The sequence below is a fragment of the Sarcophilus harrisii genome, chromosome 6, assembly GCF_902635505.1.
Source record: "Sarcophilus harrisii chromosome 6, mSarHar1.11, whole genome shotgun sequence".
In the NCBI taxonomy this organism is placed as follows: Eukaryota; Metazoa; Chordata; class Mammalia; order Dasyuromorphia; family Dasyuridae; genus Sarcophilus; species Sarcophilus harrisii.
The window spans coordinates 201159001-201186027 of record NC_045431.1 but is presented as its reverse complement, the minus strand read 5'-3'; the positions used below and the strand labels follow the sequence as shown (position 1 = coordinate 201186027).

General features: G+C 37.3%; 1 protein-coding gene and 2 non-coding genes across 3 annotated transcripts; all 3 read right to left on the bottom strand.

The window, feature by feature from the left end:
- Positions 1 to 2700: 2700 nt before the first annotated feature.
- Positions 2701 to 4826, bottom strand: RPL27A (ribosomal protein L27a). The gene is made up of 5 exons (XM_031941824.1): positions 4715 to 4826; positions 4381 to 4444; positions 4204 to 4279; positions 3363 to 3537; positions 2701 to 2884 (listed from the first exon to the last, which is right to left on the bottom strand). The coding sequence occupies exons 1-5, from the start codon at positions 4715 to 4717 to the stop codon at positions 2756 to 2758; spliced, it is 447 nt and encodes a 148-aa protein (XP_031797684.1). The 5' UTR covers positions 4718 to 4826; the 3' UTR covers positions 2701 to 2755.
- Positions 3042 to 3174, bottom strand: LOC111721564. The gene has a single exon (XR_002770685.2). It is a non-coding gene; the product is annotated as a small nucleolar RNA SNORA3/SNORA45 family (small nucleolar RNA).
- LOC111721565 lies at positions 3827 to 3957 on the bottom strand. The gene has a single exon (XR_002770686.1). It is a non-coding gene; the product is annotated as a small nucleolar RNA SNORA3/SNORA45 family (small nucleolar RNA).
- Positions 4827 to 27027: the final 22201 nt, after the last annotated feature.

The following is a 27027-nucleotide window of genomic DNA, read 5'->3' as shown; positions in this document are numbered from 1 at the left end:
GTCATACATTTCCTAGGAACTTTTTCCTGCCTGCCCATATCATTGTTTAACTCTCTAGTGTAACTTAAGGTTTTTTTTCCTTCTTCTTGGAAATGCATCGATATCCATCCTACCCCATTTTCTAATGTGACTGGAGTTAAAAACAAGCTCTGTTCTACGTGAGGTGGTTTTATTAGTTGTGGGAAGCCAGGTGGTGCAGGGGGAGTAGATATGGAAATATGTTTTAGAAAGTGCATGGACTTCACCCAGTGCCTCCACCTTCTTACTGCCCATTTTTGCTTCCTCTCCTGCAATTTTCTGCTTCTAGCATTGCTGAAATTATTTCCTCAGTTGTCACCAATAACCCCCACTTGCCACATCCATTGGACTTTTCTAGACCTCGTACTCCTCAGTTGTCACCAATGACCCCCACTTGCCACATCCATTGGACTTTTCTAGACCTCGTACTTTGTAGTATTGAAATATCACTGGCTACCTTTTCCAACCGATTCAAAGATTAGCTGCCAGGAGAAATATAGTTGCTAGTGGTGACCTGACAGTGATTTTTTTGGTACCCCCAGCTGCTACCTGCCCATGTGTCTAAGAGTGCATGTCGTCTTCATTAGATTATGAACTTGAGGGAAGAGATGGTTGTCTTTATATCCCCATGATTTGGGACAGTACCTGGGGATAAATGCTTGTTGTCTAATGTAAACATGATAGGAAATATTTTATTTGACGGCTTTCTTTATATGTACTGTTAATGGAGCTGAAAGCTTGGATTTTTGAGAGTTGGAGGGATGTTCCAAATATTTCTAGATAGTTTTCAAGCATCTCTGACACTGTTCCCCCTTGATTTCTCGATCAAGATCTAGTGAGTTTTTTTTAAGTTATCATATCCTAAAACTTAAGCTATATACATCCTGTTCCCCATAAACCACCTACATATAAAAAAAAAACTGTCAGGAATTGGTGCCTCCAATTGCCTTCCAAATCCTCTCGATCTGGCTTCTGATCTCATCAAAAAACTTTTCCCCAGTTATCAATTAGGAAATAAGCCCAGATATCTCCTACCTACCTGATCTAACAGCTTTTTCCTTTTTTTTTGGCTGAGGCAATTGGGATTAAGTAACTTGTCCAGGGTCACACGGCTAAGTGTTGTGTCTGAGGCCAGATTTGAACTCCGGTCCTCTTGACTTTAGGGCTGGTGCTCTATCCAGTCACCTAGTTGTCCCTAATGGCTTTTTCTCAATCATCTCCACAATATCTGAGATCAGGGATTGCTGCAGATTCCTTGCATATATCTGTGTGGCAGCGAGGTGGTACAGAAGAAATTTAGAGTCATGAACATTCAGTTCAAATCCTGCCTCCTATTTACTGTGACTCCAAGTCACTTAGCCGTCTCTTCACTAGAGGTTGCTGAAAGCAAATGAATTAGTTGTAAAGTGCTTGATAAACCTCACTCTGTAGATGTTAGGTATTACCATGCTGTACATAATTCTTAGGTTTATATATCCTAGACTTTACTAAATTCCAGTTCCCACTTTTCAAATTACCTGCAAACTTTATCAGGTTATCTCCCCAATTTCTCTGGTCATCCCAGAGACTAATAATTCTAGTCACCACCCACCATCCTATTTCATATTCTCCATTACTGTGAATTAATTGTATTAGTTTCTACCAAGTCTATCTTTAAGTCTCTTCTGACTGGTTAAACATTTCCACATTAGTCATATTGGGAATGACTAAGAAAATGGGGAACCACCAAAAAAAGCAAAAATAATATGCTTTGAATCTGCATCCAGACTCCTTAGATCTTTCTCTGGATGTGGATAGCATTTTCCATTATTTGTCTTTTGGAACCGTTTTGGATCATTGTATGGCTGAGACTTGTTTGTTATAGTGCAATGTTATTACTGGATACTATGTTCCCCTGAGAGTATCAGTTCATGCAATTTTCTCTCCCACCCCTCCTATCCCAATTACCAATTAGCACTAGAATCAGTTGTAAACGGTGAGATTTTTTTCATAGCCTGGCCCTTACCCACTTTTGCTCCTGGAATGACTCTTTCCCCTAACTGCTGTCTTAACCCCATACTGCTTCCTGGAATGCTTTCCCTAATAGAATCCTTTCTTTCTTAGTTTATTTAAGGCAATTCCAATAAACTTGGGATGTAAGAGCCATCTGCATCCAGATGACTAGAAAGGCTTAAGATAGATCACAGTACAGTATCTTCACCTTTCTGCCCCTCCTCCCCCAATGTCTTTTTCCTTTTTGACCTGATTTTGCATATAAATATAATATGGAAAATGTGTAACCTACATTGGATTGCATGCTCTCTTAAGAGGGGAGGAAAGGGAGAAAAATTTGTAACACGAGGTTTTGCAAAGGTGAATGCTGAAAACTTTTTGTATGTACTTGGGAAAATATAATACTTAAAAAGGCTAATTTGAAGGCAGGGAATGATGATAGGAAAAGGCTCTCAAGAAATCGTCTATTCCAGTGCCCCCCTTCAGGTTTGAGTAATAGGCCAAAGGAGTAAACATTCACTGTGGATATGTGTATGGAAAAGACGCCCATTCTCAACTTAAAATCTTTGATTACCTATACCCCGAACCTTTGGAACCATTTTTTTTTTTTTGGACAGTGAGCAATCATGTCCAAGAGCAATATTTTACCAGCTCCTGACCCATATGCATTCAAATTTGAACACCTCAATATGCCAAAATCAAGGATGTTTAATAAAGACATGTTTTATTTGCTAACATTGTATTTTTATGCCACCAGAACACAAGCTCCACCAACACCCTTAATTTTTTCTTCTGCTCTTCTGCTGAAGAACTTTGCCTTCACAATGACTGGCTGCTTGGGGAGTTTTCCTTTTCCTAGGACTTTGTAGTAACCCTAGAAAGTGGACAGGAAAAAATGCTTAACTATTTTCTTCTCTAGCTTGCCTATAATAAAAAAGACTTATTGGCACCCAAGAATAAAACTTTTTTTTTTTTTTTGGGGGGGGGGGGGGGGAGACATAGTTCCACTAGTCTTTCAAGTAAACCCAAAACAATGTAACTGACCCGGTGACTGATTGTGGCACGGGATGCCAAAGTCAGTGAATAAAGGTCAGGAAGATTTTCTCCGAGGACTCTAGCACACCAAGACAACAGTTATTGTCAGGATGTGACTCTAGTCTCGGGTTAAAAGACAAAGAACTGGTGTGTGGGTAAAATGGAGAAATTGCCCAGCAAACTACTATGTTCACCAGGTTATGTGGAAAGATGAAAGGAAATGTTGCTTTTATCTCCTACTTCAGGGTTCCTTTTCCAGCTCAAAACCCTCAAATCCGAGGATACAGATGGGCAACAGGAAAGTTTAGCTCACTTACCGACCGAACAACATCAATGATAGGGGCAAGCCCCTCCTTGCTTTTGGCAGCATTAATCCTGGTCTGCTCACTGACCAGTGTCCATAGTTTATCAAGGTTGACAGTTGGGCAGTAGCTCTGGTTCTTCTTCAAGTGGTAATGCCTCATACCCACTTTCCCGAAGTAACCTGGATGGCTGACGAAAAGAAACCAGAATCATTTAGTGTCTGGGGTTAGCTGCCCATTCCCAACAGCCAATGTCTATCCAGGAAGGACAACCTCATTTTATTGGATACACAAAGCAAACAAGGAAGGTTCTAGTCCAACCCCGTTTCAAAAATTTGAACCTTAGAATTCAGAGACAGGGTCTTGATAATGCCATTTCCTCACGGAGAAGTTATCACAAATCCCAGAGGAGCTGGACAAACCACAAAGCCCGCTCCATCTTAACCAAGCACCCCCTGCCGCCTAGCAGAGGTGTTTATCCGTATTCCTAACCCGGTGACTGAGTGGATCATGACGTGACCAGCCAGTGAATAGAGTTAGCAGTTACTTTCCGAGTACTTTAGCACACCACGACAACAGGAGATGCCTAGATGTGACTCTAAGTCTCGGTCTGAACACGTGTCCCATTCTGCGAGAACTTTTTCCTCTAAGCATCACACGTGCTTAAGGCCCACAAGTTCAGCCTGGGACTCTATGCAGTCGTCGATAAATACCGAGTATTGATCACAGTTGGTGGTTTTGGGCCGTTAGCGCCCGCCCCCCGTTGGCCCCCGGCCCCCCTCCCCCCGGTAAGGGCTCTATAAACGGTAACTCCGGAGTCACTTTCCAGCCCGGGAGCGGCCAGACCCGCGCTTACTATTTGTCGAAGTTGATCCGGTGGTGGTGCAGCCCTCCGGCGTTGCCGCGGCCTCCGGGGTGCTTCCGGTGCTTGCCTGAGGGAGGGATGCGGAGTTAGCGCCCGCATCCCGGCCCGGGTCCCCGCCCGCCGCGTGGCCCCCCCCCCCCCCCCCCCCCCCCGGCGGCCGTCACTCACCGATGCGCCCGTGGCCGTGGCTGACGTGCCCGCGGAGCTTCCGCGTCTTCCTCAATCTGGAAGGCTGCGGGGGCAAAGAGTCGGGGCGCGGAGTCACGGGAAGGCGCTCCGGGCTGCGGCCTGAGCTCGGGCCCACGCCGCCTCCCTACGGCCTCCGAGCCGCGTGGCCGCGCCCGCACCCTGCCCCAGGGACCCGCGAGGAGGCAGAGAAGGGAAGGAGAGGGAAAGAGGTGGAGCACGGGCCCAGGTCCCTGCCATCCCACCCGCCCGGAGCCCCGCGCTGGCCAAGCCTGACCATGCTTCCCCCGGCTCAGAGACCCCGCCAGTCACCTACCATATCGCAAGCCGACGCAAAAGAGAAAAGGAAGCGGCGCCGCAAGTGTCGCGAGAAGAGCAAAGAGGAGGGAAGTCAGAGCAGACGTCACTTCCGCCGAAGGGGGCGGAACGAAGGGAGGGAGGAGCTATCGCGCATGCACTTTGAGAAGGGGTCGTACCTCAGGGCTGCGGTTGCCTCCCTTCCGCCTCCTCAGCGGAACGGGGCGGAGACGAGCCCTGCGGCCGTCCCGCCTGGACGGCCCCGCCCCAGGAGGGAGTCTCCGAGAACCCTCGTTTATGTCACCCGGCTTATTAAAAGTCTGAGGAGCAGACCCGCTTGCCCTGCGGCCAACCTCGCGTGTCCGAGCTGGAGGAGTTCCCGACCTCGCGGGAAACCCCTTCTGTCCCCGTTTCCTTTATTGCAAAGGAAGCTCCGTGCCCTTCCCAACTGGAGACCCGCCGCCCTGAGATGCCGACCCGAGAACGAGGGCCTGCCCCGCTCCCCGATACTGGGGGCACCAGGCCCCAAAATGGGGATTAATATTAATTATCACAGGCCGGCCATGAGCCTCACAAGTAAATAAAGCGCTAGCTTGGCTACTCTTGTTCTGCAGAGTCACCCCTCTGGGTTTGGGCGCAACAGTTCCCTGTGGTGGAGAGCGAGGGGTGAAATTAACCATTATCAATTACTCAAGCCGTCACTTACCCGAACGTTGTCTCTTTCAGAACAGCCCGCCAGGAAGATCATACAACCATAGGTTTAATATTGAAAGGACCTTCAATCCGACCTGCCCATTTTCTAGGTGGATTAAAGCAGAGGTTAAGCGGCTAATGGCTTGGCAATAAAAGATACCTTTTATTTGACCCTGAGCACTTTTTACAGCTATTGTTTGATCCTCACAACAACCCTGAGAAGGAGGTGATGTTACTATGATTCCCATTTTACAGATGGGGAAACTGAGGCAAATCCCGGTCAAATAGTCATTCGTCCAGGTTAGCGTCTGAGGCTGGAATTAAACTTAAGTCTGTCTCCTTCCACCGTTGCACCAAATGGTAAATAACAGAATTGGAATTTGAATCTAGGTGCTCCAGGCACTAAGAACAATGGTTTTTTTTTTTTTTTTTTTTTTTTTTGCACCATTATATCTTGCCGTGTCTGTCTCCACTTGGGAAGTGTTAGCAGTAGTTCCAAATATTCTACACAAGAATGTGTTTGGTTTTTTAGGAAAAAGTCATGTAATTAGTAAGATAAGTGAGTAAATGGAATAAAACGGCTTTTGGTCCAAAATAAAATAATGTAGAAATGGGACTGATTTGGGAACAAATGAGGGTTTTTCTGAGGCCTTTTCAGAGAGGAGTGCAAAAATATGAACAACATCATCATTGGAGTGTATACTTCTTAAGGTGATTTTGAACAACATCAATACTTAAATAATTAGTCTTATTATTTCACAGTTATACCTCACTGTGATAATTTTATGTAACATGGTAAGATTTTACAGATCATTTTTCTCACAATAACCCTGTGACAGCCACTACTGTGACAGTAGTGAATAGAAATGTTCTATTCATATTTTACAAGAGGAAACTGAAGCACAAATTGTCTGAATGATTTGTGCAGTGTCATCCAGCTTGTCAGCACTAGATCTAGGGCTTGGACTCAATCAATCAACAAGCATTTATTAGTTGCCCACTGTTGGAGCGGATAGAAGGCTTGTCTTGGATACAGGACAGTTACAGATACAGAGTCCAAATCCCATTTTTGGCACTTACTGGCTGGGTGACTCTAGACAAATCACCCACACTCTCTGTTCTAGCACCTTTCTAAGATAAAACCTCCAAGGCCCAGCCAACCTGCTTTGCTAAAAAGAGTTTCCCTTAATTGGGAATTCCTTATGCCAATGAAAGATCCTGTCTCTGGATCCTATTATATTCTAGAAACATGTTTTATTTGATAACATTTGATAAAGAAAATGAAATACCTGCTCTCCAGGAACTGATACTTTGATAGGAGAGACAAGCTTGTGCTACATTCTCAGTTATTAAGGTTTACAAAACCCTTCCCTCATAACACTGTAACTTAGGTAGCACAAACATCACCCTCATCTTATGGATAATAACTGGCACATGACAAACAAATTTAGGGCTATAAATATTATTTGCTCATTTTAAAACTGTAGGGTACTACAGGGTAAGATCCCTGTTGTCTGGATGAATTCAAAAAGGATCTCAGGATCCCATCTATTGGCAGAGTTAAGTATTGACTTCATTTCACATACAGTGAAGGCTCTTTCCATTGAATTATGTGTGGTGAAAATGTCACTTTTGGTAGAAAAATGGGGAAGTATTTGAAACTTCCAAAGAAATGCCTATTATGAACAAATGAATAGTCAAACATTGATGCTTCTCTGACAAATGTATCATTAAAACCCATTGACTTTAAAAATTCTTCATACATTTATTGTGAATAGTTTCACTAATGTTCTATGAGAAATCATTCTGTTCATTTGCTAAGTGGGTGACAAATTGACATCCACTATCATGGCTTGACTTCAAAAGTCAATATTCTCAGCACATATTAACAACAATTCACATTTCTTTAGGATTCTAAAGTTTATAAAGTGCTTTTCTTATAACTCTTGGAGGCAGAGTATGCATATATTATGCCTATTTTACAGATGAAGATACTGAGGGCAAGATTTGCCCATGGTGGGGTTTTTTTTTCTTTTTTTGGCAATCACAAAACTTATTTTTAAAAAATAATAGACAAACATATGATACTTTTACAGTTTGCAAAGTACTTGGTATACATTCAATCCTTTGATTAACTTTCTAAGTTTTTTTTTGTTTATTTATTTATTTGTTTATTTATTTATTTAATTATAATAACTTTTTATTGACAGAACCCATGCCAAGGTAATTTTTTTTTTTACAACATTATCCCTTGCACTCACTTCTGTTCCGATTTTTCCCTCCCACCCTTCACCCCTTCCCCTAGATGGCAAGCAGTCCTATATATGTTGAATCTGTCGTAGTGGGTTTTTTTCTTTTAAATCAGATTTGTTATTTTCAGTGATGTAGGGAGCTCCAAGAAAGGAAATTCCCCTATAACTGTAGATATCCAAATTAGATAGTTGTCTGAGGGATACTGAAAGATTAAGGATGTTGCCTAGTGTCACACAGGCAGTGTGACTGACCAACTCAGATGAGAACTGAATCCAGGTCTTCCTTACTCTGAGGTCAACTATGTATCCATTGCTCTATGCTGCTAATGATTCCTTTTGTTTTTTAAATATTTTATCCCTTTGAAAGCACTTACTTTTCCAGCTTTAGGTAATTCTTATGAGAAAGGCAGAACATTAGAATGTTAGCTTGCAAGTCATACTCATTATTTCTGTATTCTTTACTTTTTTTAAATTATAGCTTTTTATTTACAAGTTATATGCATGGGTAATATTACGGCATTGACAACTGCCGAACCTTTTGTTCCAATTTTTCCCTTCCTTCCCAGATGGCAGATTGACCAATACATGTTAAATATGTTAAAGTATAAATTAATGTATTCTTTACTTACATTCATCTTCCAGCCTAGAATATTCTATGTCCTCTTCGTTTATCCAAAATCTCCATTCTTCAAGACCAACTCACATGCTCTCTCTTCAGGAAGTCTTTCTTGACCCTTAGTATTCCTCCCTTCTTACCTTATAGGAGTTATTCCCTTATTTCTCATTTTATACATATGTGCCTTGTGACATCTCTTGTTTTTGCTATAGTTTACATTTTCATGTTAAAGCATGGAATTTTTTTCCTAAATTCATTCAGACAGAAAAGAAGTCAACAGACATAGTTGAAGAATAGCATCATACTTTCACTCTAACCAAGCTATTCCCCTTGCACAGATTTACTAGAAGAGATGGATAAAAATCTCACAGAATAGGCAGAGATGGAGGAGTTTTGATCTGTAATGTTGGAAGGAGTAATGAGATCACAGATTCATTAATATAAGTACTAAAATATTTTCTTTTTAAAATGGGAAATATATGTGACTATCACATCAATCTATCTTTTTTTCCCCCAATTAAACTAAGATTCTAGAATTATTAGAACTGGGACTGTCTTATACTTCTTTGATTATACCACAGTCTTCTGCCCATAATAAACAGATGTTTAGTGAATATCTATTAACTGAAAGAAATCTGGCAAGCAAAACTAACACTGTAAGTAGAATATCTAAGATATCCTTATTTAATAGGGCACTGACTGATGGGAGTTAGGACTTCAGGCTTGCACATGCCTACCCTTATGGGGGATTTGGTGAACCTGCTTTTGGAAACATACGATGACATTTAAGGGATGACCCCATGATTGTGTGATTATTTTCTGTCTGCTTTCTGTGTGGAAAAAAAAAAAAAAAAAAAAAAAAAAGCCTCTTCATTGGTTGCTGAGCTAGAAGTTTCAATAGAGGAACTCATCCATTGTCTCTCCCTGGAGGCTTTTGAGTGAGAAGGACAAACTGTACTGGACTGCTTGGTTGGGGAGAGACCTCGGGCCCTCTCTTGCCCAGTCCATGTGAGGGCATGATGTTATTCTTTTATCTGTCTCTGTTGACTTTCATTCTTTCCTGCTTGTAGGTGAATGAATTTAAGAGATGAAATTAATAGCCTATGATCTTATGGTTTTCAGAAGATTGAAAGAGCCACCAGAAGTCCAGGAACTAGAATATGTAGCTGGCTTTGCTGATAGTTGAGACCAAGGAGAAGCTGTCTCTGAAGAATGACCTGCTCACAGCAGCCTGAAGTGGATTGGCCCAGCAGCCTTGTCCTGTAATCAAGGTAATGACTAATCCATGGATGAGACGCCCAGGAGCAAACTTTGAGGAATGTTTGTAGTTGTCATTTTAAACTTGAGCTCATTCTCTTCAGGAGCTTAGAAGGAGAGGGGAGATAGTGCTCTATCCCGAGGGACTTTTTGTAATTTGGATCTTGCTATATCTTTTTGTAAGATATTACTGGATATTAACTGGTTAAACGATAATAGGGAATTGACTGGTAAGTGATTCTGGAGGAATACTTATGGAAGCTCAAGTTGACAGTATTAGAAAAAATACTCTCTCCCTTGTGGTTACTTCTACAGCACAGAGGAGCCTTTCTCTGAGGATCCTATGGCCAATGCTAGTATGGGTTAGATGAATTGCTCACTATACGTGTTTCTGATTTTTCAAATCTTTTCCCAAGACATTAGAAGAGAAATTATTCGAGGGAAGATTATATTTTCTACTCTGAAATTTCTCATTCTTGTTTTTTGGAATTTTGAAGAGACTTTTGGTAAATGTAGCATTCTCTCTGAATCCCCACCACAAGGATGTTGTATATAGTAGGCATGTAATAAATGCTTGTCAAATTGAACTGATTATTAAATTGGCTTCTGTAGGTCGCCTTCAAATATGAACTACCTCAATTTCTTTCAAGTACAAAAGTTGTTTTCTGTTTGTTTTTCTTGCTTTGCAGCTTTCTATGATTTAGAAAAGTTTTATCACCTTTATTTTCCAAGGGGGCAGTAGTGGGCTTTTTATTCAGAGCTAGAATGTGTGATCTTTTCAAAGCAATGACAATAGGGATAGCCTCAGAAATCTAGCCCCTGATTCAGTAATTCTTGGTGAAACAGCATTTGGAGAAGTTCTCAAAGACTATTTACATATATACATACAGATTTTTCTTAAGAACATATTAAAAAAATAATCTGACTCATGGGCTGAGACATCTGATAGCTTTTTCTTCTTGCTTTATGAAGCTGTTAGTTTAGGATTTTGTTTTGTTTTGGACTGAGGAGATGCAGAAAGACAATAAAATATATTTGTTCTTGGTGGCCTTTCAGGGAAATAAGATTAATGGGTCTTTTTTTTTTTTATTTAATAGCCTTTTATTTACAGGTTATATGTATGGGTAACTTTACAGCATTAACAATTGCCAAACCTCTTGTTCCAATTTTTCACCTCTTACCCCCCACTCCCTCCCCCAGATGGCAGGATGACCAGTAGATGTTAAATATATTAAAATATAAATTAGATACACAATAAGTATACATGACCAAACTGTTATTTTGCTGTACAAAAAGAATCAGACTCTGAAATATTGTACAATTGGCTTGTGAAGGAAATCAAAAATGCAGGTGGGCATAAATATAGGGATTGGGAATTCAATGTAATGGTTTTTAGTCATCACCCAGAGTTCTTTCTTTGGGCGTAGCTGGTTCAGTTCATTACTGCTCTAATGGGTCTTTTGGTAGAAAGCATCAATAGTAACAAAATACAAGAAATAAATGTGGAAATTCTATCAAAAATAGGAATCTTTTTCTTCTTGGCTTGGGTATAATTATAAAGAAATTAATTAGATTAAAAAGAACATTTTCCCAGATTCTCCTAGATATTTTCACACTATTGTTACGGTGATGCTATAGAGCTAAGTATTCCAAAGAATTAAAATTAAAGGGCAAATGTCATGGCTTACAGTGGGCATATTCAGACTGCAACATATTTCAAATAAGGAATTGCACAGAGAAGGCATTAAAGACATGAAAGACTAAATCAGTGACAGATATAACCACGAAAAACATAAGCTGATCATGTGTTGGAAGTAAGGGTTTGTTAAAGTTCAGTTTCTTGTTTTGATTGTTACATACACTAATGTAAAGAGGATCAAGATGTTGAGTATACCCTCCCCTCCACCGTCCCTCCCTCCCCTCCTCAGATTAACCATGGCATGGATAAGAATCTCACAGAAAAGTCAGGGCTGAAGGGGTTTTGATCAGTATTGTTAGAAGGAATTCATGACGAGGTCACACATTTCATTGAAATAAGTACTGAACTAGTTTCATTTTAAAATGGGGAATATCTGTGACTTTAGGAGGAGATTTATGGATATATGACAATCTGGGCAAAGATAGCTGTGCTTTATTCTAAGAAGGGTCTAAAATGATTCCACTAAAAAAAAAAAGAATGGCATGAAATTGCCCATTTTCAATCACAAAACATTTCTAGGTTTTTAGATGAAGATAATGAAATGAGGATGAAAAATGTTGGCTTCATCTTTGTATCCTAGGCCTACTATACCTCAGACAATGCCTAGCATTGAAAAGGCACTTGAAACATGCTTATTTAACTGAATTAAAATTGTAAAGAATAATAAAGCATTAAATGAGGAATAACTAGATGAACATATGGGTCACAGTTCAGCATCATCTTTGGCAATCTTTATTAACCTTTGCAATTTTCAGTCCTGTATGTTAAATGTTCAGTTCTGTTGATGACTCATCTAGAGAAAGACAATAATTTGTACTGAAATTAATGTTTTTGTGCATCAGATCGTAGATGGCCTTAAATGCCAGACAAATTTTTTTTTTTTAAGTTTTTCTTGAAGTAGTAAGAAACCACTGAAGATTTTTGTGCAGAAAAGTGACATGTCAGAACATGAAAGCAAGGCCGGGTAGTAGATGATAAATATAAGAGAGTGTCCTGTAAAAATCCTATAAAAATCATGTTAGGAGTCCTAAGCAGGGGCAGCTAGATGGCATAGTGGTTAGAGCACAATCCCTGAAGTCAGGAGTACTTGAGTTCAAGTTTGATCTCAGACACTTCCTTGCTGGATGACCCTGGGCAAGTCACTTAACCCAATTGCCTCAGCAAAAAAAAAAAAAGAGTGCTAAGCAATAAATCTGTCTCAGTCCAATTTATCCTGTATATAACTTTTTTTGTACAGTTGTATGTGTATTATCTCTCTCATTAGACTGGGAACTCCTTGAAAATAAGGATTTTTTTTTTTTTTTTTTGCCTTTCTTTGTATCTTCGTTGCTTAGCAGTCTTTCACATGGTAGCTAGTTAATAAATATCATGCCTTGACCTCATAGTAGATATTTATTAAATATTTTTTGAGATTGATTAATATAGCTTTTTGGGCTATCATATTACACTGCTGATTCATTACATACTTTACAGCAGATGTTTTTTAAGAACTGCTGTCTTAGATTGCCTTCCTTATCTAGTACTTTTTTTTAATTATTATTATTTAATAGCCTTTTATTTACAGGTTATATGTATGGGTAACTTTACAGCATTGACAATTGCCAAACCTCTTGTTCCAATTTTTCTCCTCTTTCCCCCACCCCCTCCCCTAGATGGCAAGATGACCAGTAGATGTTAAATATATTAAAATATAAATTAGCTTATTTGGTACTTGTTAAATTTATTTTGATTTCCACATGTAAGACTTTACATTTATCTCTATTGAGTTGTATGATTTTAGATTCAGCCACATGCTCTCTACCTGTCAGGATCTTTTTAGATCCTAATTCTGTTATTCGGTATGTTAGTTCTCTGCCTTACTTTTGTGTGCTCTGCAAATCTGATTAGCATGCTGTTTCTGCTTTTTTCCAAGTCACTAAATATAAAAATGTCAAACAGAGCAGGTCCACACGCAGATTCCTGGAGATCTCCTAATTTTTTACTGAACTGACCATCTAATGCTTAGTTCATCTATTGTGTGCAGTACACATCTCTCTACTTTTCTCTAAAAAAAATCATGAAATACTTTATAGAAGCTTTGCTGAAATCTTGGTAAATTATCATTACAGCATTTTCTTCTTCCTGTCAAAAAAGGAAATGAGTTTTGTCTGGTAGCACATGTCCTTGCTGCCCCTTTTAAATGTTCATCTGCCAGCTCTTTAATGATCCCTTCTAGATTTTTTTCCCCCCAGAAATTGAAGGTAAGCTTACTGGTCTATTGCTTGTGGGCTCTGTTTTCTTCCCTTTTTTAATGTGAAAGTTTGGACATTTGCTCTTCTCAAAGCTTGTGGCATCTGTTCTGTTTTCCATGATTTATCAAATATCACCCAAGTGGCTCAGTAATAACATCTGCCAGTTCTTCCAGGACACAAGGAAATAGTTCTTCTAGGCCAGGTTACTTCAATCCATTGGGGGCATCTAGGTGTTCATTTACTATTACCTTATTTATCTTGGGTATCAACTCCCTATTAGTCATTTCCAATGCAAATGTCATTCCTCTTGGTATAAAAAAGAGCTGCAAAATAGGGAGATGGAGGCATTTTCTCTAAGGAACAAGAAGGCACCTTATGTCAATGAATTGTATTGCACGTGGAGTGGAATAAGGAGTAAGAAGACTGGAAAAGTAGGAAGGAGCCAGGACATAAAAGACTTTGAAAGACAGAGGATCTCATATTTGATGCTGGATGGGATAGGAAGACATTGGATTTTATTAAATGGGAGGTGATGGGGTTGGACATGCATTTTAGAAAGATCAATTGGACAGCTGAGTGGAGAATGGTTTTGTGTGAGGAGACAGTGAAGACAGGAGACTGAGCTGAGGCTGGAGTGCAGGTGTTTAGTAATGAGAACCCATGTTAGAATAACTGGGGCAGCTAGGTCACATAGCCAATAGAACATGGGCTTGGCAAGAGCAAGACTCAGACACTAACTAGCTGTGTGACCCTGGGCAAATCACTTCATCCTGCTTGCCTCAGTTTCTTCATTTGTAAAATGATACTCCGTATCTTTGCCTAGAAAATCTCAAAATGAAGTCATACAACAACAACCAGAAGAATTGCTGATTAATCAAAGGAGGGGTTTTGCTGAGTAGAGAAACTTGAGCATGTTTGTAAATAGTCTTTTAAAGAAGTTAATAGATGAGTGATTGAATATGGTAAGAAAGTAGGGATGTTAGAGAGGGCAGTCTGCTAGAGAAGACAGGGTAGCCCACTTCCCATCTTAATATCTCTCTTTCTCTCTCTCTCTTTTTGGTATCACAGCTTTTCAATTTTAAGCAAATTATCAACAAGAAATAAAAATTAACTACTTTATCTTTTGTAACTTACTAGGGATTTTTTTTCCTTAAATACATCACTGGCACAGCTAGATGCCCTCATGGATAGAGTGCTGGCCCTGATATCAGGAAGACCTGAATTCAAAATCTGGCTTCAGACACTTAATGCTTCCTAGCTGTGTGACTCTGGGCAAGCCACTTAACCCCATTTGCCTCAGCAAAAAACAAAAAACAAAAAAAAAATACATAATTCATAGCTGTAAAAAATATGTAATACATTTCTTTTTTTTATGCTGAAATCTATAATATTAAGGTCTTAGAACTATTTTTGGATTTATTATGGAATATGGCTGAGCATAAACCAAAATTTGGCCATTCTGTTTTCTCTAATTTTTCCAGAAGTCTTTTTTTTTTTTTTTCCAAATAGGGAGTTTTTTCTTAAGTAATTTATGTTTGGCAATTTATTGAATACTGGATTGAGTTCCAATGGTTCTGGTTCTCCCTTGTCTATTTTGTTCCATTGTTTTTCTTTCCTTTTTTTAAAATCAATATCAAATGGTTTTGATGGATGTTTCTATATAATGTAGTTTGAAAACTTGAATTGCTATTCCTCTTTCATTCCTATCTTTTTAAATTATTTCCTTTGGTATTCTTTTGCTTTTCCAAATGAATTTTATTTTTATTTTTTATCAAAGTATCTCTCTTATAATTTGATTGGTATAGTATTAAAACTGTAAATTAACTTTGACAGTAATGTCATTTTTATTATGTCTCCATAACCCAGCCATCAGCACCAAATATTTCTCTAGTTATTTGAATTGTTTTTTATTTCTTTAAGAATACTTTGTAATTGAATCCATATAATATTTTATGTGTTTTGGTAGATGAATCCTCAAATGTTTTATATATTTTGTAGTTATTTTAAGTGAGATTTCCCTATCATTCGCTTTTAGATTTTATCATATAGAAATGCTATTGATTTTTGTGGGGTTTTTATTGTCTAAAACTTTGCTGAAGTATGAATTATTAATGAGTATCTTTGCTAATTCCTTAGGATTTTAGAAGTAAACCATCTTATTATCAGCAAATAGGAATGGTATAATTTGGTTATCTTTACTCTTCCATCAAATTTCTAAATTTTTTGTAAGCAATGTTTGGGTGTAGTGGAAAAAAAAGCTCTAAATTGGCAATAAGTTAATGTAAATTCTAATCTTTTCTCTGCCACTAGCTTAGCTGTGTGATTTCAGGACCTGTTTCTTCTTCTATAAAACAAGAGAGTTGGATCAGATAATCTCTAAAGATCCTTTCAGCTCTTATATGTTATGATGTTTACTGCCCTAATGAACATTGCAAACAAAACCTCAAAATGAAATAATTTCATAAAAAGTAGTATGCATCAGAAAGGATCATTGGCAGGAAATGATACAGAAGTGAGAGGCTGCAGACTAGTCATTATATTTGTTCTGCTATTTATAGATCTCTTCTGCATTTGTGTTTCAGAGTTTGGTAGAAGATTGCTATCAGAGTTCATTTTAAAAGGCTCGTTTGTGCTCACACTCATTGGTTATGTCCATAAGCTTCTGCTCTTCACAGATTTCTACTGCACTATTCAGGGACGCAGACAGACTTTCATTATCAATCACAGTGAACTTTTTTTTTTTTTTTTTTTTTTTTTTTTTAAAAGAAACAAACAAACATATTTGTTTGGCGTTTTCCTTACGGGGAGTTGACCCTGTCCTTGTTAAGACTCTATCCCATTTTTATCTGAGTATGTCTATAAATGGAAAAGCTGGTATGGCCATCGTGAACTACTAGGATTCTTCTAATGCCTGCAGACCCTGAAGTCTTTGATGTCAGCAAATAGAGGGTCTGGACCTGTGGAAGTTCTGCTCGCTGTCTTAACTGAGACTGAAGAGAAGAGGGACCAGAGGTGTGCTCCCTTCTGCCTTGTTTTGTTTTCAGTATTTGATTTATGGATGCAGTTCTATGGGGTGAAGGTAATATTGGGTAGTTAGTGCCTATTGTTTGTGTCCTGGATAGGTAAACCTCACTTTATGCAGTTATATATGCATATATGTACTTGATCAGTTATAAAAAAATTGCTTATATGAATCAAATGTGCTGTGAATGGAATCATATTTTAAAAGCATTAGGAAATCTCACCATTTAAAAGAACTCTGTGGAGAATCTTTTATAAAAAGGTATTCCATATGTAATATATATGTATGTGTATATCTCCACACATATGCATATATGTTCATACATATGTGCACATATATATATATATATATATATATATATATACACATAGATGTACTCTAAGTTAAGATTTTATAGGCCTGCAGACTGAGTTTCTGATGTCAGCAACCTATTGAGTTGAACAAGTGAAGTTTTTGGTCTAACTGAGATGAAAAGATTGAGGAACAGTTTGCTTTCTGCCATGTCCTATTTTCAATTTAGCTTTTGTATTGCTCCATGTGAGGCAATGGGTAGCCTTAGTCCTTATTGTTTGTGTCTGGATAGTACTCTCACTGTGATGCAGTTGTACATGAGGATATGTACTTGATCAGTTATAAAATTGCTTATGAATCAAATGGTTCTGTTGAATGGAATCAATATTTAAGCATTGAGAAGATTCACCATTTAAAGAAGTCTGAGAATCTTTAAAAAGGTATCCTACTATGTATGATTATGTAGGTAGAGCTCCACAGAAATGTATATGGATATCATTCTCAATATATCATATAGTATATGATCTATCATATATACACATAGATGTACTTTAGGATTTATAGTCTGATTCTTCTGAGTGAGATGCCTGATTGAATGGAAAGGGATATTGCAAGAATAAAGTGAGGAAATGCTTATGCTCCAGTCTATTGACTATTTTGTTTGTTTGAGGACTCCTATTTATTGGTGTCTCCTAGGTCTTTACATAGAGTATATTAAAAGTACAATGTTTTAGAAATCATTTGGCAGAGATCTAGTAGAGTCTAACTAAGAACTCTGATTAATTGTTGTTTTTGGTAGCTTCAAGTAAATAGAAGATATCTCTCCTATCAAGTAAGATAGAGCTCTAGTCTTTCCTATGAATTGGGACATTCTATCTTATGCAAGATGCATGCTCATTGGAAGGATCATCAGATAAAGATACTTTCTGACATGTGTGTTATTCATTATATTTCTTAGTTTTATAATATTTAGAAAGAAATTTAATATTTAGAATTTTCATAACTTATTTAATATTGATTGTATATTTTATTTATTTATATTGAAGTATATTCTAATAGTAAATTATATATTTAACTTATTATTATTATATATATTTATTATTAATTATCATATATTAAGAATTACATGTTTTAAATTACATATCTAACAAAATTCTCTTCCTCCTTCAGCCCCAACAGTTAGTTTTTAGCTAGAGGAGCAATTTTTCAAAAATTTGTGGTCTTCCACACAATTTCAGTCAATATTAGTGGGTCTTGATGGGCCCATTACTGATCACCACATCTGTGTTCAGAGGAAAACTGTGTTCACTTTCTACTTTTTGGTATTTGTAGGGCTTCAGAAGTACTTTGTATCTGTTAGATGAAAGTGTTGTCATCATTATTTATTACTCATAATTTTAATGTGTGCCTTCAAGTTTGATACATGTACCCAGTAATGAGAACCTGCTGGCTCTTTGTCAAGACAAAGTTAAGATTTTTAGCACTGCCTTTCAGTGTCCTGGTATTTTTGAAAAACTGGAAATGTAATGTTAATCATTGTTCATGATGGATGCTATTTGTGAAAAGACCGCAAACACATAATATTTTTCTATTAAGATGAAAATATATTTTTGCTGTTGGTAAGATTCCAAAGGATGTCTTTGGATGGTCTAGGAATAAATATGATCTTTCTGTTGCAAAATTGTCAAGATACAAGGCCAGACACCATCACATCTTAGAATCTCAGAGCTGAAAGAGACCTTAGAGATTTTTTAGTCCAGCCTCCCATCTAGTTCAAAAAATTTTTTTTACTGTATCTCTGTAAGGTGAATCAAGCTTCTACTTAAACATATCATAGTGAGTCTGGGAACTCACTAATGAAAGGAATAGTTGATATTCCTATAATGCTTTAAAACTTACAGAGAATTGTATATACATTATTTTCCTTTACCCCATATTTCATGAAGTGGCTTTATCACATTTTTGGACAGTTCTAATTATTCAGCTCCTTATTTTAGGTAAAATCAATCTCTTTGTAACTTATACCTTTTGCTTATAGTTTTGTTCTCAGTGGCTGAAGAGAATAGATCTAACTCGGAACAGAGCAGTTTTGACTCCTTCCTTCCTCCCTTCCTCCCTTTCTTCCTCCCTCCCCCCTCTTTCTTTTCTTTTCTTTCTCAGTTGGGGTTAAGTGACTTGCCCAGGAACACACAGCTAGGAAGTGTTAAGTGTCTGAGGCAGGATTTGAACTCAGATCCTCATGACTGCAGGGTCGATGCTCTATCCACTGTGGATTCCGGATGCTTCCAAATGATCTTTTGATGGGATATTTTCTAGCGCCCTCACTCTTAGGTTGCTCTTTTCTAGATGTTCTCCATCTTTCCTACAATATCATATCTAGAACTGTACAGTATTTCAAATGTGATAAGGGCAGTGGCACAATCACTTTCCTTCATTAGAGGGCAATTTGATTAATTAACATAACTGTACTTTTTACAACATATATAGGAAGGGGATTCTTTCTTGGTCTCTATTTCTAATCAGTCAACAAGTATTTTTTTAAGTACCTACTGTGTCAGCACAATGCCAGCAAGCACAAAAAAGTGAAAGACCTAATCCTCAAAGAGTTTATATTTCTTTGAGGGAAAAAGTGCGCACGCGCATACACACATACATACACACACAAACATATATATATATATATATATATATATATATATGTATATGTATATATCCACAGGTAAATACATGCAAAGTAATTGAGGGAGAGTGGACACTAACAGTGGGAGGGGGAAATCCAGAAGGACTTCCTATAGAAGGTGATACTTGAGCCAAATCATGAAGACAGTAAAGGATTCCCTGAGCAGGCATGAGGAGAGAAGAAATGCTGGTGTAAAGACCGAAGATGGAGGGTACAGTATGAGGAACAAGATCTTAGAAGGTAGGAAGGGAAATCATTGTATAAAATCACTGGATAGGTTGGGACTAGATATTAAAGGATTGGAAATGCCAAAAGATGGACTTTTCCCAAGAGGTTGCCATTAAAGAAACTGAGTAGCAGGAGAACATTGTTAGAGTCATACTTTAGGAAAATGAGTTTGGCAGTCATGTGAAAGACAGACTGAAGAGGAGAATAGGGAGACTGCTGGGAGGCCTTTGTAACAGTAGTGGCAAGAAGAGGATGTATGCAAGAGACATGTATGCAAGACAGTTGGTTAGCTGAGTAGTTGTGTGGGATGAGGAGTCAAGAGCAATGATGCAGTTTTGAATCTGGGAGACTAGAAGGATAGAGAAGTAGATCCCGAGTTGAAAGAGCATGATAGTTTGCTTTCTCAATGATTTCAGTGCTGAGCTCTGTCTTTTTTTTTTTTCTCCTCCAACTCCTGCCCTCATATTAAGGGACTTCTACATATATATTGTTAGCTCCTCAAACATCCCAATTTCTTCAACTTGATCATTTCTTATTACTTACTTTTTTCACCGTGCCTCAATTACATATGATATTCTAATAATAATAATAATTACAAATTCAACCCTGGCCCTTGTCATCTTGCCATAAGTGTTTGCTTTCATTTTCATGAACTGCAAAATTCTCTCTTCTCTGTCTTGCAACCCATTGCTTGTTTTTCATTCTCATTCCATTCTCTAGTTCCTTCACCCTCAATTCTTTCCCAGGTCACATAATTGACTACGTTCTCCACACTTCCCATTTTGACCCCTTCATGAACCAGGTCAACTTCATTTTATCTTCTTCTCTTGCATCTCTTGCACTCTTCTCTTATTGCTGATTTTGCCCTTACTAAGTGACAATTTTGGATTACCAGTCTAACTCACAGTGCTGGTGATTTATTGAATTAATGAATGAAACATTTATTAAGCACTTGCTATGTGTTAAGCATTGTGCTAAGTGCCGGAAATATAAACAGAAAAACAAGATTGTTCTCAAGGAACTCATGCTTTAATGGGGAGACAGCATATATGGAAGATTTTGACATATTTTTATTTGTTTTGTTAAATATTTTCCAGTTACATAAGAAATCTTTCAATATTCATTTAAAAAAAATTTGAGTCCCACATGCTTATTCTCCCTCCTACTCCTCCCCTACCTTTTGAGAAGGCAAATAATATGATATCGAATATACATGTGAAAAAGAAACTAAAGAAAGTACTCAGAGTTTATTACTTCTCTCTCTGGAGATAGAGAACATTTTCATCCTGGGTCCTTTGGAATTGTCTTGGATCATTATATTGATCAGCATAGCTAAGTCTTCCATAGTTGATCTTTATATGTTACAATATTGCTGTTTTTATCCATGATATTCTCCTGGTTCTGCTCACTTCACTTTGTATGGATTCATATAAGATTTTCCAGGTGTTTCTGAAACCATTCTTCTTGTCATTTTTTATAGTACAATAGTATTTTTATCATAGTCATATAATACAAATTGCCCAATTATTCTCCAGTTCATGGACATCTGCATAATTTCCAATTCTTTACAACTATAAAAAGAGTTGCTATAAATATTTTTATACATATGGATTCTTTCCCCTTTTCTTTGATATCTTTGGGATACAGACCAATATACCAAACTGACTTCATTATCTTTCCCCCAAGTCCTCCTTTTTCCCCAGTTTTCCCTCTACTTTCAGGATCAGCACCATCCTCCTAATCAATTCAAGCTTGCAACCTAGGAGTCATCCTCAGCTCCTCACTCACCCCACATATCCAGGCAGTAGCCAAATTCTGTTAGTGTTCTATACCATCTCACATATGCCCCCTTCTCTCCTCAAACACTGCATCTACCCTGGGGCAGTTGCTCATCCCTTCATGATGTGGATAATTGAGGTAGTCTTCTGTCTGTCTCTCTGGTCCATGTCTCTCTCCACTACAATCCATTCTCTATTCAGCTGTCAAATTTATCTTAAAGACCATATCAGTTCCTACTCCCACTTCATTTCAAAAAACTCCCTGTTACCTTGTGAAATGTAGAATCCCTCTGTTTGGCTTTTTAAGCCCTTCAAGACCTGGCTACTTCCAGCCTTCCATTCTTCTTATACCTTATCCCTCTTCATGCCCCTTCTGATCTAGTGACACTGGCTTCCTTACTATTCCTTAAACAAGATGCTTCATCTCCCTCCTCTGGGATTTTGGACTGGCTGGTCCCTATGACACTCTCATTTCTGCTTCTTGGATTCAGCCTCAGATAAAAATCTCGCCTTCTATAGGAAGCCTTTTCCTATCTTCCTTATTACTAATGCCTTCTTTCTGTGATTACCTTTAATTTGTCTTGTATATAATTTGTTTGCAGATACCTATTTTTAAGTAGTTGCCACCATTAGATTGTGAGCTCCTTTTTTCTTTCCTTTGAATCTTGCTACTTGGCATAGTGCTTGATATATAATAAATATCAATAAATTCTTATTGATAAGGAAGAAGAGAATAAGGAGGAGAAGGGTAACTAGCTCTCAGTGTTTAGTAAAGAAAAATAAAGCTGTGATAGCTTGACTTAGAATAGCTCAAAAAAGATAACCAACAATGTTTTTTACTAAAATGGTTCTTCTTGTGCTGTGGAGCCCCCAAATAATCTGTAATTGAATAGAGGGAAGAAGACATAGGGTACTGTGTCTGTCAACACTCCATGGTTCTTACCCAGATTCCTAGCATTTGTATTCAGGGTTTTCTAAGCTAATAACCTGGTACCAAGGAACAATATCCATATTACCCAAGGATGCTTGAGGCAATGGAGAGGGCTCTAGAGAAGGAGTTAGGAGAGCTGCCTTTCTGTCACATCTTCACTATTTGCCAACTGGGCGATCTTGAGCAAAGAACTGCCTTCTCAGAGCTTTAGCCTCAGATCTATAAAATGAGAATATCAATGCCAACTGTGCATGGTGATTATGAGGATTAAGTGGAAAGATATATGTTAAAAAAAAGTACTTGGAAAAGTATAAAATGCTTTAGAACATAAGGTATCATTGTTATCATCTCCTTGAATCCATGAGCCCACCACGGGGTAGGGAGTCCCCAGAGGGAAAATCTGGGAGGGAAGAACCAGCCAGCCCGAAGAGTATGTATCTGAGTCACCAGGTGCAAAGCTTTAATTAATGTAGCAGCTGGCCCAGAAGCACAGCTGGGACTCACACAGCAGCCACCTAACTGGGGGTGGGAGGGGAGAATATAATCTATATTTGAGAGGAGAAAATCCCAGCATTTGTGTGTCTTAAGGAAAACAAGAGACTTTCTCTGGTAGGGTGCATTTTTAACCATAACTCTCTTAGACAAATGATGAAATCTGTTAGGAGAAATTATTTACATTTGCTTTATACACTAGAATTTCTTCTGGTGTTGAACCAATACTAACTGAGATAACATAGAGACCTCTGGAAAAATTAGGGAGTTCAAGACAAGGCTAGATGAGTTGGGTTTTTTTTTTTTGGTCTTTTGTTTTAAAGATCACATTAGTATAAGTCAAATTCTGAAGTAAAAGTTATTGATCATCAAATTCAAGGCCAAACAGTTTAAAACAACATGAGCACGTTTCTCATCTAGCAGCCTCCCCACTGAAGCTCTACCTAGTTTGTAGGCCATGTCAGTGATATCTTGGGATTTTTGTACTGCTAATGGATTTCTTTTATTTCTTTCTCCTTTCCTCCTATTTACACTGAAAATAAAATAATGAATCTGAGATCTCATAAAGTTCTCTCTAATTTAAGCTCAAGCTCCCCAGTGACTAAATGGGTATCTTGTTGATTGCCCCCTTTGCTTATCTCCTCAAGCTTTTCATATTTTTTACCTGAAAACCTCTCCTACTTCACTGAGAAGATTAGACCATTTGCTGATAGTTCTGTTGTCAACTTCTCAAATACTTTGACAACATCTTTCTTTCTTCCTTTATTTCCCTCTCCAAGGAAGAAAATCCTTCTCACTAAAGCCATTTTCTATATATGTCCTTTATTCTACCCCTTACTATTTCTTCTGTCAGATTCCCTCAATAATTATACCCTCTTGTTCTAATCTTTAATCTATTCTTATAATGCCTTATTCCATGCTGACTATATACACTTGAAGTTTCCCCTCAATCTTAAAAAATCCTCACTAGGCCCTATCATTCGAGGGCGAACTATCACCCTTTATCTCTTCTTCCTTTCACAGCTAAACTTATAGTAAATGCTACCTACTTTCATTGTGTTTACTTCTTGCATTTCTTTTAAAAATTTATATTGATATCTTTTATTTTTACATAACCTGGATTTACCCTCAGGTGCTTCTCCCTCCCACCATCTAGAAAGCCATCCCTTATAACAACTAAAAAAAAAAAAAAGAAAAATAGGAGAAAAGAAAAAAGTAATTACCAAAACCAATCAACATATTAGCTGATGTTATATACCATGTTTCACACCTATGGTAGAAGGAATCTTTTCTGATCTTTTTGGAGCAAGTTTGTTTTTTGTTTTATGTTGGGACATGGTGCCAAATAGTTCCCCTAGTTACTAGACCAGTTCACTATTCAACCAAAACTGCATTTAGTGCCTCTTTTTTTCATAGCTTTCCTACATTTGTAATTTTCCCATTTTATAAACTTTACTAATCTGATGGGTGTGAGATGGAACCTCAGAGTTGCTTTACTTTACATTTCTCTTATTAATGATTTGGACCATGTTTTCACATGATTGTTGCTAGCTTTGATATCCTCCTTTGAAAAGTGACTCTTCACATCCTTTGATGTATTGGGAAATGACTCTTATTCTTTTATTCAAATCAGTTCCTTACATATTGATGAGAGCTTTATCAGAGAAACTTGCTGTGAAGATCTTTTTCCTTTTGTTTCCCTTATAATTTTAATTGTATTGGTTTTGTTTGTGCAAAACCTTTTTAATTTTACACAATCAAAAGGATCCACTTTATTTTCTGTGATCTCCTCTGTCTCTTCTATGGTCATGCACTCTTCCATTAGTCGTAGATCCAGAAAGTAATTTCTTTCTTGCTTCTATAATTTGCTTATGATATCACCTTTTCAGATATCCATTTGGAGCTTATCAGATATGAGGAGTCAGTCTATATCTAGTTTCTCCCAGACTGCTTTCCAATTTTCCCAGTGCTGTTGTGTTTGTTGAATTGTGCCTAGTAATGATGCTCTTTAGCTTTATTGCAGTGCTTTTTTTTTCCTTATGTGTTTTGTACCTAATATGTTCTATTGATTGACCTCTCAATTTTTTTTTAATCCATTATCAAATCATTTTGACAATTACCAATTTGTACTATAGTTTGAGGTCCAATATTGCTAGATCCCATTCTTTCCCACTCCCCCCTTCATTATTTCCCATGAGAATCTTCACCTGCAGATAAACTTCCTTATTATTTTCTCTAGCTCTGTAAAATAATTCTTTGATGGTTTGGCATAGCATTGAATAAATTAATTTAGTAGTATTTTCATTTTTATTATATTGGCATGATCAGTGACATATGAGCAATTAATTTTTTTCCAATTATTTAGGGCTGTCTTCTTATTTCTGTAAAGAAAATTTGTAGTTGCATTCATATTATTCCTGGGAATGTCATGATACATAGATTCCTAAATATTTTTTAAAATCTGTAATTATTTTGAATTCATTTTCTCTATTTCTTCCTAGTGGGTTTTGTTAGTAATATAGAGAAATACTGATAATTTTATGAATTTAGTCTATATCCCAAAACTTCACAGAATTTATTGTTTCAATTAATTTTTTCATTGACTGTTTTAGGTTTTCTAGATAGACCATCAAGTTTTTTTTTTCAAAAAACTTTTTTTGATTATGTTTATTCTTTTGACTTCTTATCTTTTCTTTTTGGTTTCATATGTAGCATTTCTGGCATCACATTAAATAATAGTGATGATATTAAACATTCTTACTTTACCCTTGATCTTACTGGAATGGCTTCCAACACTTCTCTATTACATAGAATGGTTGTTCTTAGTTTTATGTAAATAATAATTATCATATTAAGGAAAAACCCATTTATTCCTATTTTTTCTGGCATTTAAAAATTATAAAGAGAAATTATATTTTGTTAAAAAAACTTTTGAGCATGTCTGCATAATCATGTAATTATTATTTATGTTATTAATATGACTTATTAATATGTTTATAGGTTTTTTACTATTTAACCCACTTTGCATTCCTGGCATAAATCCAATCTCATCATATTGTTTATAATAATCTTTCTGTCATATTGCTGTAGTCTGCTTGCTAATGTCTTATTAAAATTTTCTGTATCAGTATTCATTAGGAATATTGGTTTAGAATTGGGTTCCTTAACCTTTTTGTGTGTTTATGAGCCCTTTTCAAAGTCTGGTAAAGCCTGTGAATTTCTTCATTAAAGAATACCTTTTAAAGGGGCAGCTAGGTGGTGCAGGGGATAGAGCACCAGCCCTGAAGTCAGGAGGACCTGAGTTTGAATCTGACTTCAGACACTTCATACTTCCTAGCTGTGTGGGCAAGTCACTTAACCCCAGTTGTCTCAGCCAAAAAAAAAAAAAAAAATACCTTTTAAATAATTGAAGGAAATACTAAATTTCAATTAGAGGTTAGTGAAAATAGAGATGCAATTGTTTCCTATCCAAGTTCACAGACCCCATGAAATCTATCTATTATCTATGTAGCACAGGATTTTTGTCAGGATCAAATGAGATAATATTTGTAAAGTACTTAGCACAGTATTTGGCACATAATAGGTACTTACTGTTCATTCTCTTTTCTTTCTGTCTCAGCAAAATCTCTCATATAAGTCCTCTTTTAAACTATCACTTTAGTTCAGACCCTTATCAGTTTTTGTCTGGATTATTACAATGACTTCCTAATTGGTCTTTCTGCTTTAACTCTCCATATCTTAGTTTATCCTTCACAGTGCTGCCATTCATCATCTTCCTAGAGTACAATGTAATCTCAAACTCCAAAGAAATTCTCCAAAGAGAATTCTCTTTTAAATAAATATCCATTTTTAGCTCTAAAATCCCTTTATAACCTGGTCCCAATCTACCTTTTCAATTTTCCAATAGGTAATTCTCCTTGTTGTACTCCTGCCACCTGGTTTTTAGACATATCACTCCATCTTCCCTCTCTAGCTTTCTCCCATGGTTGGAAAGTCTATCCCTCTTTCCACAGCACCACTTTGCTTCCTCCTTGTTAGTGATTTTATCTTCCTTAAATTATTTTGTTTTATTTGTATTCATACTGAATCCTCCAAGTAGAATAAGTTCCTTGAGAGGGATGCATTTGCATCTCTATCTTTGTATCCTCAGATCCTAGCATTG

Coding starts and splice junctions, on each gene's coding strand:
- RPL27A (XM_031941824.1), bottom strand. Junction 4,280..4,380: donor CCACGGCCACGGGCGCATCG/GTGAGTGACGGC, acceptor TCCCTCCCTCAG/GCAAGCACCGGAAGCACCCC. Junction 2,885..3,362: donor TCATTGATGTTGTTCGGTCG/GTAAGTGAGCTA, acceptor TCCACTTTCTAG/GGTTACTACAAAGTCCTAGG.